General features: G+C 30.0%; 1 protein-coding gene across 1 annotated transcript in view; it reads left to right on the forward strand.

The window, feature by feature from the left end:
- The window catches only part of mfr (ferlin family C2 domain-containing myoferlin misfire), a 127,820-nt gene that overhangs the window by 92,710 nt on the left and 22,845 nt on the right, over positions 1 to 12,265 (forward strand). Inside the window, exons 13-14 of the mRNA XM_088188164.1 lie at positions 1,988 to 2,111; positions 10,764 to 11,026. Of these exons, the coding sequence (XP_088044290.1) occupies positions 1,988 to 2,111; positions 10,764 to 11,026 (387 nt within the window). The remainder of the gene's footprint in view (positions 1 to 1,987; positions 2,112 to 10,763; positions 11,027 to 12,265) is intronic.

Here is a 12,265-nt window from a genome sequence, read left to right on the forward strand (position 1 = left end):
TTGTGTTTAAATGAGTCATAATAAATTAAAAATTATAATTAAATACATTTTTAAAGTACACCACGATTTTTCCAATGAAAAAATAAAAAAGGACGGGTTTATTTTTATGAATATATTTATATTGATGGCAAACATTTTGCCGATTTCAGAAAAATGTGACTGTTTAATAAATTATTTTCTGTTTCAATATACATAGTTTCTAAGGTTTTGGGAAAATATTAAATAATATTAAAAAAATAAACGCTGTTTTACGATTTAAGAAAAGTATATAATATATTTAAATGTATATTCAAGAATAAAATCAACACATTCTAGTAAACGTGTATTATGTGAAAGTTAACAAGTAGACTATATTTAGCACAAAAAATATAAAATGGCATATTGAAACATATACAAAAGCACTCATCAAACACACACTAATTTATGGCAGTAATTCATGGGTCTAGACACAAAACGGACAATAGATTGTTTGAAAGGGAACATATTAAGATATACGTGATAGATTTTATATTATGTTTACAAAGGATCATCTTATATTAGAAACACAACTAAAAGATAACAGACTTAATGACAAAATCACTAATCAGGAATTGAAAATAAAAAAATAAATTACAAAAAAATTTTGTAAAACGTAGTTCATAAATAGAAATAATTCTAAAACACCATTGACAAATAGCATAAGCATACAATTACTTTTTTCCAGTGTCTGTCTCATTGTGTGGATATGATCTATGGTAGACCCGTTGGCTCAAAATCCACACTGATATTTTCCCAGTATTTCATTGAGATATTTTTTATTCTTCTATATAAAATGTTTGAGAATACTCTGTATGTGGTGCTCAGTGGTGAGATTCCTTTATAGTTATTACAATTTAATTTCTCCACCTTTTTCCATACGGAGACAATAATAGCCGTAATCCAGTCTTCTGGTATTATTTAGTTTTTTTTATGGTGTTACATATTATTTTATTTTGTCTTTTCCTGGTACTTTGTGATTTTTCAAGCTTATGATAGCTGTTCTTATTTCTTCAATTACGGAGTCGTCAATGTTCGTCTCTGCTGAAAAGTAGGCTGCTTCTCAGTTACAATTTTGCTTCTCTGCAGGACTTTGTGGATCTCATACCATCTCCTTATAATTTGGTATTTTTTTATCTGGATTTTTTCTTCCGTATTTTCGTAGGCACTGAGACGTAGTTGGAATCATTTTGTTTGATCTCTTTAGAAACTTTTCTTTTTTTTTTATTAGTTATTATCTTTTTGCATACCACTTTAGTTATTTTTTTGTAGATTTCTGTGTATCCTAAAATTATAATATAATGCGTTATGTTTGGGGACTTTCACAAAGCTTTTAAAGTTCTTCATAAAATCTATCTTTATTTTCTTCTTCTCCCGAGTATATGCATTGACGAAAGTTATACTGAATATGGTCCCTTTTGTTGGTTGGTTAGATAGAATCTTAGAAATTATTTGGTAGTTTCACTGGTGACTATGAATCCTATACCTCGATGTGCCTTCTTCATTGACCCACTGTAGTAAATGGTGTAATTCTGTTTGTTTATATGCCATGCCTCTTTCCACCTGATTTATTGCATGGCTACTAGATCTATCTTGCGTTTAAGTATTTCTTTCGCCACTGTTTGCACATTCCAGGTTTCAAAGATCATTCGTTTATTCAAATTTCGTTCGCCTAGGTCATTATGAATCGGACTGGGTTTATTATATATTTGTGAATTTTTCGTACCAGTTGGATTTCTTCATGTTAGGTGGTTAACCCTACGATGAAAACCCTCCTCCTTTATCCAGGCTTGGGACCGGCAAGAATGCAGACCATGTCCACAATCTAGGCGGAGTTAATATTAATAATAACTATTTATAGTAATAATTCCCAAAACATTTAATTATAATATTAAAACCAAACTAATTTATTATGTTCATAGTGAGTTTCAAGAGAACGTAAGTTTATTTATGATGTGCTTTGATTTGTCAGGATTCCTACCCACGTTTGGACCAGCTTTCGTGTATCTTTATGGATCGCCGAGGGATTACACCCTGCTCGATCAGCATGCAGCTCTAAACGCGGGTCTCGGAGAAGGGGTGTCCTACAGGGCCAGGTACGTGGATCAATTTAACGCCGATTTGTTTTTACCTCTCGCATAGGCAGATATCTTTTTACACCTTTAATTCGTTGAAAATGTGATTTATTCGCATTATTATTATCTACCGCTAAAAGCGCTTTAGTGTGGTAAAAAATATACAGAAGTAATGCAAAAATAAATATTTTATTTGAAATTAATAAATTTTAAATACTAAAACGATTTTGTCCCATTGAAGCTCGCAAATATGTCGTATTAACAGCTTAACGACCGGTGTTTATTTGCCGAGCTCTACTTGGTGGCCGGGTGATTTCACGGAAAAATGGCAAACAATTATATTTTTTAGTAAATTCCCTATAACTTGTAAACCAATTAAGATATTGCATTGAAATATAATATGTAGCTTCCTTATGATTTTTCACATAAATACGTCATTTAACCAGTCTTTCTAAACCTGTGGATCCAATTTGTTCGAAATAATAGTTTCAAAAACAAATTTATCGAAACTTTATTATTATGTTTATAAAAACGACACTCAAATTAATTTTATACAAAGTCAATTTGCATCGTATACAGGAAATAATTCAAACTTTAATTTTTTGGTTATAGTTTAAGAGTCTAATTTGTAGATGCTTAGTCTGACAATTTAAAAAAAGTTCTAAGGAAGAATATATCGCTTATCCCACATAACATGGAACGAGTCAAGTGAGATGAAAGGTCAAAAACCCAACTCACTCGTTTGGGAGCGTAGATATATGTGTTCCAAACAATTTAAAATATAATACTCCATGTTTGTAACACATATACTTGAAAACAGCTTATCAATCCTAAGCTTTATGTATTGTTATTATAATATACGATACGTGTTTATCGATAAATTTATATATTATCCATGCATACTAATTGTATGTAAATAAATCTGTTTATTTTCCAAGTGATATTAATCTAGGTGGCATTTAAAATTTACATTTTATTGTTTTTTTCGAGCCCTAGAATATACAGTTATTATTTACATACAAATAATATTTTGAGAATTATGGTATTTCTTTTATAGATTTGATTAATAACGCTTGAAAAAATATCTTCCTCCTTTAATTGGCTCTTCGATTAGCGCATATATTTTTGCCCTTGTCAAAATCTATTGTTATTACTTGTGAGTTTTTTTGGTTTTTAAGGGGAAAGGGGTGTGACTATGCACCCAAATAGACTCCGTAAAAGCTGGTAAAAGTTTATTATATTTAAATATATAATTTATCACATATATGCAGTAATGCAGTCTCAGTGGAATATTTTTCTCTAAATCCCGATTGTTGTTCACGCAGAAAATCCTTCATGTGTTTACTTACTACTTCTTCCATCACCTTTTCCATACAAGGCAGCATGTTAATTGGTCTCATTTCCTTAACCTTTTAACTATTTTTTTATTTTAGATATAGGTATACCAATAGAAATATTAAAATAATAAGGTATATATCTTTCGGAAAGCGCTTTATGTACTATTAAGCTCCCAGTATTTCACAAGTTTCTTTAACTATATTTACATCTAATTCACCAGTACTGGTTATTTTTTTTAAAGTATTGATTTAAATTCACTAAATTGTACATTTAATGTTTCATTATTGCTTTGTATTAAATTAATAAACTGAGGTATTAAACTCACAATCCGTTCTATAATCTCAATACAGTATGTATTATTTCTTTCTGTTTTTTATGTCGTATTTATTATGTCGTTTCTCTTAGTAATACTTATTCCTTGTTTAATTGTTTTCTACATCTTATTTGGGTCATTTTTTATTTCATCTATCGATTTTTATACCATTTTTTCTAGATATTTCTACATTGTTGGTATGTTTTCCATTTTCCATTTAATACTTTATATTCTACTCGTTTTGTTTTTAATATTTGCAATATTTTCTATGATTTATTTATTTTCTTTAAAGCATTTTTAAAATCAGCATTAAACTACGGTTTTGTATTGTAATAATATTCTGTTTTAAAATAATATTGACTTCTTATTTTACTATCTACAATATTATTATATGATATAACATCCATGTTATCTACATTCCAGTTACATTTTTTTAATCCAATCCTAATTTGATTATTTTTTTTAATTACATTATGTAGTATTAAATGGTCAGTAGATATATTTTCTATTGTTGTGTGAAATACTGTGAGTGGCCTTACTTCCGAGATATGTTGATCTCTTTTATCTTTGTTCGAAATGGTCGTTATAATTTTCTTTTTTAATCTTTTTTCACACTTTAATGTCTAACAGTGATTTTTTAATTGCCAAAAATATAATCATTTTAGGTGATTTCAATATTCCGTCCGCCCCATATTTGCGTGCGGAGATTGATTTCACCAGTTCATTATTTAATTTATCTGATATTAATTGTGTCAATAATATTTATAATAAAAAACTTGATGTAATTTTAACGAACATATATGCTAATTGCGATGACGTCACGAGAAGTAATTATGTCCTCGTTAAAGAGGATAATTATCATCCGCCACTCGTAGTTGGCATTAGGTTCAAACAGCCAAATTCACGTCCATTTATAAATGAAAAAGTATGTAAGAATATACTGTATGGATGGAAGTTTAGGGAACTGGATTTTGACCATCTCAATGGTTTGCTGTCTCGTACGGATTGGACACAATTGTATCAAACAATTGATGTTAGTTCTGCTCTTGATGTTTTTTATAAATTAATTTATGGTATTTTTGATGAATGTTTTTCCAGAAGATATCCAACGACTAGTAGAATTTATCCAATATGGTTCTCGAATGAGGTAATTACAATTCTTAGAAAGAAACATGTCATACATAAAATCTGGAAACGAACACGAAATTCTCTCATCTATGAAGAATTTCGTACTCTGCGATCGCGTGCAAAATTGATGATTTGCGATTGCCATCGGAACTATATTGGAGACTGTGAAAAGTCGATAATTTTAGATCCGAAAAAATTTTGGAAATTCGTTAGCTCAAAACGCGATGGCCAATCCTTATTGTCATCGATGAGTTGGAACAACATCAATTTTGAAGGTTCTGAAGAGATTGCAGATGGATTTGTTAGGTATTTTCAAACCGTATACCATAATGATGGGTCACATTTAGAGTTTAATTCTAATTACGATGAGACTCATCGTTCATGGTCATTTTTGTTATCAATCAAAACCTTTAGTTTGGTTGATATGGAATATGGATTTAGCAGACTAAAGTCCATTTTTACCTCGGGACCAGATTTTATTCCAGACTACATTCTGAAAGGATGCAAGTCTGGTATTTTACAGCCTCTAAAATTTATATTTAATTTAATTTTGAGATCCTCTTGTTTTCCAGAATTGTGGAAATGTTCAAAAGTCACTCCGATTCATAAAAAGGGTCCCAAATCTCAGATTGACAATTACAGGCCAATAGCTTTGATCTCATCACCTGCAAAATTATTTGAAATTGTTTTGCATAAATACATTTTTAATCATTGCAGGTGTATGCTTCTCGACCAACAACATGGTTTCCGTAAATCTCGATCCACTGTCACTAATCTAATGGTTTTGTCTAACTATGTTTCAAAATCATTGAACTCTGATGTACAAGTGGACGTCATATACACAGACTTTGAAAAAGCATTTGATAAAGTTAACCATGCTTTACTTGTAAAAAAGTTATCTAATTTTGGGTTTTCTGAAGATCTCATAAATCTATTCTCAAATTATTTGACCAATAGATATCAATTCGTCAAGTATAATAACTCTTTTTCAGAACGATATAAGACCCCTACTGGAGTACCTCAAGGATCCAATTTGGGTCCATTGTTGTTTTTATTGTTCATTAATGACATAGAAACAGCAATAGAGCATTCAGATTTTTTATTATATGCAGATGACTTGAAAATTTACAAGAAAATGCATTCGATTTCTGATTCCCTCGACCTACAGGAGGATCTCAACTCTATATGGAAATGGGCTTGCTATAACCAATTGCCTTTCAGTGTAAAGAAATGTCACACAATTTCATTTTCAAGGTCGTTAACGCCGGCAAAATATTCATACCATCTAGGCGGATATTTTCTGGAAAGGTTTTCTTCAACTAAGGATTTAGGAGTGACTTTCGAAGAACGTTGGAAATTTAGCCAGCACATTGCAGAGACTCATAGCAAATCCTTAAAAATGCTCGGTTTTATCTTGAGAAATGCGCGTTACTTCAGGAATACTTTAGTATTGCGCACTCTTTATGATACTCTAGTCCGCAGCATACTAGAAACTAGCTCCATCATTTGGATCCCAGGCGTAATGAATCAATGTAATGAATTGAAGCTGGAAAAAGTACAACGTAAATTTCTTCGATATTTATACTTGAAGGAATACGGGTATTATCCGTTCTTGTTTCCCAGTGCTTTTATTTTGGGAGCCCTGGGATACGTTTCTTTGTCGACTCGCAGAAGTGTTTATGTAATTAAACACTTCTGGAAATTGCTCAAGGGCATCGTAGACAATCCTTCAGTGCTCGAGCAGCTTCAAATGTGGGCTCCTGAAGGTGGATATAGTTCTCGGTCGCGTCCACTATTCTTGCCTGTTAAGTGTAGAACTGGAGCACTTGCCAACTCTTCTCTGGCCAAGGCCATTTATCTGCTCAATTCTGTCCATAGTAATATTGACATTTTCTCTTGCACTTATGGAGTTTTGGTTCAATTCGTATGGGACAATGCACACCTGTTGAGGTGATTTGTGTCTGTTGTTTTGTCTTGTTTATATTTGTATGTATTATGATGTATTAGTACTTTTGACTATCGTGACGCATTAGGTTTGCCTGTCAGGTCACGATGGTTATAATTTTAATAAATAAATAAAAATAATAAAAAAAATAATAATGACATAAATTATAACAAAATGTGCAGGGGGTTGAAACCCCCCACATTAACTTTTTTCAATCAAAAAAATAATATCAATTTTCTTATATGCCTTTAAATATTATGTAAGAACTCACCAAGATGATATTTAATATTTCTAAATTACTTCAATTTAATTTTCCGTTGAAAAAAAAAACAATTGTGCTGACGAGGCTAATTTTAATTCAATGTATATTTTGTTCAAAATATCGCGTTTCAATTATCAATCAATACGTTGATAAGATGTTACTCACTATATTCAAAATAAACGTCGTTGAAAACATGATTATTTTTATATTTAATAAACCTAACCGTATTCTGGTACGTATTTCAGGAATAATGAATAAGGTCTGTATTTAATGTATGAGCGTGTATCGACATTGGTTAACCAGTTTCCACCCTTCACCCGGAGCAGTCCCCTCTGACTGCATTAATCAGCGGGAATTATAATAGAGAACACAAGATCGTACTAATTAATTGCATTTCATAATATATATGGGTGCAAACCATAAAATTTTTAAGCTAAGCAAGAAGCACCAAAAGAATTTTGTATACCTACTTATTGAAACTTATACTATTAAAACCCGTAAATAATTCGAGAAAATTGAAGTAAAAATTTTAAGAGATCTTGTCTTTAAGGCTCTTACTATTGTCGGTCTTTTGTCGGTCATTAATACGCGGTACTTCTCGATTTATCAGACTCGCCAAAAACAGCTTTCAAAGGCTGAATGATTTATAAGGTCTTAATAACTTTCTTTAATAAGAAGAAAATCTATTTACAAATTTACTGCAACGGTTTCCAATTGATTACAGTTATACATAAATAATTTATATCTAACATGAGATTAAAGCAGATTATATATAGTCAGAATGACAAAACTGTTGACATGTTAATGAGAGCAAAAACGGTTTTATTAATGTATTAAAATAATATGTTCTAACTGATTATGCATCTATAGAGTGATTTAAATATATCTGCTCAGATTCATTTTAAGAAAGGTAAACAACAAACAATCGTAAAACTTGATGCATTGAATTCAGTTTAACTCTGATGCTAAAGCGCAATTCTCGGATGTTTAGGGCTAGTACATTTAACTGATGCAAACAGACAAACAACACTAAACCGTCGCGAAACTCGTTATTGTTTGACTGGCAAGTTTATGTCAAGTGGATGGGAAACCGAAGCGTAAACTAGCAATTAAACGAAATTGCTAGATTATATTGCAACTGCAGATATTTTTCTTAATAAAAATTATTATAGTTTATATTTATTTATGCATGTTTGTGCTTAAAATCGCCAACATGATGTAACATATGTAACATATGTATATACATTATAAATAAATATAAACTGTCCAAAATAAATTGAATTATTGTATACAAAAACTTATCGATAGACATACAAAATTACAAATATCTGAGATTTTTTCCCTCTAGTATAATAAGCCTAATTTTTCGTGGCGTAAATACAGTTCTTATATCTAAGCATGTACCGAAATAACATAAATTTAGATAGCAACTTTATAAAAATATCCGAAAGAAACACTTGTCAAAATAAAACCATATATTTTTTATTTGTATTGCGATTATTGTTTTATCGCTATAAAAAATATATTTTTGATAAAGTTGCTAAACTGCATATATTTTTTTTGCGAGTAACATAAAATATTTATACAGATATCAACTGTCGATGCATATCCGGCATTACCGGGGATTTATATGTAACGAAATGATTAATTAAATATGTTGTTTTTAGTACATTTTGATAGATATGCTACCTATAATATAAAGAGAGTGGGTGGCTCTGGATATATACGAGGAAAAATATACAATACATTAAAATCACTATTCGAAGAATATCTATTTCTATAAATATTTTTTTTTGAGCTGTAATGGTCTTGTTTAAACGCGAATTTCTTAGTATTTTAGATTTATAAAAGATAACATTGTACGAGATGTTTCTGAGCCAAAATATAGTTCGGAAAGTATAACAATAGTATATTCAAATATATTTCTTAGATTCCATAATATTATTTCGGATAATACGCTATGTTTGACATATACTATCTAATATGACTACCAGAGTCTTTTCATTTAGCAACTGATGCATTTGGATCGCGTTGAACATTCGACATATTTTAATTTAATTTTATTCAGTATCACAGCTTCCCTTCGCGACTCGGTGCCACTTTGTTCGAGAACAAGGTTTAATTTAATTTTAGCACGCAACTGATTACTCGTTTAAAGGCCGTTTAATGTCAGGAGTATAAAAAAATGTGCCCTAATAATTTGCGTTGAAATTTAATAAGAAAGGCGCTCGCTGAAATTGACTATAAGACGCTGGATGTTCTATATAATAATATACACATGTATATTTCCCTAAAAAAATAATTAAATATGACGTGTAAAAATAAAAATAGAAGTTCTTCTGAAAATAATAAAATAAAATATATAAAAGGTTAGACGGTTGTCATTCTACACACACTAAAAAATCGCATTAAAGTAATATTTTTTAAATATATAAATTTATCAATTAATTATACAAAAAGCAAATATGTAGCATAATACATTTTAATACTTTATTAACTAGATATCTGTAGTTTGCGCGATTTAATCATACAAAAATATTGCAATTATTTTCTTAACATATTTCGATCTAAAATCTTGGTTTTTTTTACATGTTAATAACGTTGAATAAATATTTCGTTAAGCTCGTAAAAAAAGTCATTGCTCATCTCGTCACAGGTTACGACAAAACAGAACAACATTGTTTTTACTCAGAAAAGGTTTATTTTTAAATAATATTAAAAAATTTCAAAGACCCTATGAACAGAGAGTTGCCGAATCCGATAACAATACCGGTAAATACATATTTTTAAACCTTGAAAATATATAGATTTATTATAAAAAAAATAATCTGTTGATGATTGGTCTCGCATATATAATTCTATCGAAGCAAGTGAGGACAATATTATAGTATATCATAAAAAATAATAAAATAATTTTATTATATAAAAGTTATACATAAATCGTTGGTAAATGAGCTCGAGACAACTTAACAGAATTACTTGACTGCAAATTCTGTTACCCAAGTAGATCACGTAGTTACACCTTTTATTGGTCCTACGTCTGCTCCTCTCCCAACTATCCCTACAGTTAATCTGCGTTTTAGTAAATCAAAACTACATTACTTCTAGTGTTTAGTATAACTGCTATTTATATGGTTTCTTAGCAAGTCACATTCAACTAGTGTGACGACACTATGTAAAACTATAATATTATTAAATAAATTTTCATTGGAAAAATATTTTTTTGATGCCCTCATATAGCACATACTGTGACAACACTGTGACAACAATAATATATCTAAAATTTAATTTCGATCGTTAAAAATTGGCATTCATATGATAATATTAATTTATATATAAAAAAGTATGTTCTAAAATATAATCTCAATAAACATGTTTACATTTATAACACGTTCTATTTAAAAAAAAATTGTTGATCTACTATAGTCGTTGACTAAAAGTCAGTGAATCTTTTGTCTTGACACGGGACGGAAATAAAATTGGTATTAATAATTCGTGGAATATCGTTATATTGTTATATTTTTATAATTTTTTACTTCAATTTGTCAATCACTAAATATTCACAAAATTTACAAAACGTATACTTTTTAAGAATTACCATTTAAGCGCATACAGATGTGTTTTGTATATATTGTATGAAATGTTGCTATTTAAAAGTAAATAACTAACACATTATTTTTTGTTCAGGTTACTGTTATCGATCCGCACTGAACTTACTGACAATCCTGACGCGGTGTCTTCAGCTGTAGAAGTAGAATCTTGTCCGCCACCACCGGACTATTGCTCCGCAGCCGAACAGGATTTTCTATTGTTCGCCACCATTTTGGATGCATCAATGATAGACAAGAAGCTGACAGAGAAACCGATTTCTTTCGAGTTGAGCATCGGCAATAATGGAAACGTGATCGACGGCTACAACCCGTCGTCTAGGATCAGCGGCGAATCACACAGTGAGATATAAATTTTTAATAATAAAATTTATATGTAAAAAATATTATCAAATATATATTGTATATGTATAAAACCCGAAAATTGTATTTGTTCTATGATGCATTGAAACAAATCATTTATTATATAACACCAGTAATGGAGGATAATTTAATTCATTTATCTTTCTCATTGCAGCACAATCGCGATGCATACTTTATTTAGAAAAAACAGTTTTACGAATATAGATTTGTATAAATTCTATATCGTTTTTAAATTTAATATTATACATATATGACTTCTAGATTATATTTATGATAGAACGCCGACACTGGGAAAGCTCGTCAGTTCAAACAACGTCATTGTGGGTTGTCACTTGTCATTACTCGTATTCTAACTACGTATATGTATCTCAAATTCAATACAATTATACTTCGTTTAATTTAACAGAGTCACTTTGAGGCTTATATCGTATTTCACAAAGTTGTCATATGCGTAGCGCACGAACGTCTACATACTGCACATACGTCTTCATATTGTTATCGCTATGTATACTTAATTGATATTGATTTTGATAGCTTATATTTTTCACCATTTTAACTTTAAAAATATAGTAACATTTCTGATTTATCTAAATTTTATGATTAGTATATCGAAAATTGGTGGGGCATGCACACTAAGCTATCATCTCTTTTTCACTTATGAATAATGACGAAATGGATAGACCTCAAAGTGACTCGGTTAAAAGAAACGGAGTATAGTAATTCTAATTTTCCGATGTTTTTCTTATTTGTTAAAAAATGCAAATTCTCATTTTTTTTTTAGAAATTTTGATAAATAAAAAATTATACGTATATGATTGTAAATATATTTATCCAGATAACGGAATAGTTGTTGGAGAGAAAAAACTTCAATACAAATATGATTTGTAATAAAGAAAGTGAATAATCAAAGGATCGGAACGAATCGATCTACAATGATTTATTACAGAGCTCCTGTATTTATTCCCAAATCGTAGATAAAATTACATATAACAGTTGTTGCTACTTTACATTTGTCAAAATTCGGACAATATAAAGATAAAGATAAAAAACGAGATTTAAATTAAAAGACTAAAAATTTTTATGGCGTAGCTATGTGGAAAGGCCCCATACATTTTTGTAAGCTGCTGATTCCCAAGCTGAGCGTTTTTACTGATTATTACCGTACTTTTTAGATTAACAAAGCAAATATAAGGCCGAGAGAGTTAGTTAATAAAATCG

This window comes from Plectrocnemia conspersa, unplaced genomic scaffold (assembly GCF_051122295.1).
Source record: "Plectrocnemia conspersa isolate PC_06_02 unplaced genomic scaffold, ASM5112229v1 ptg000006l, whole genome shotgun sequence".
NCBI lineage: Eukaryota > Metazoa > Arthropoda > Insecta > Trichoptera > Polycentropodidae > Plectrocnemia > Plectrocnemia conspersa.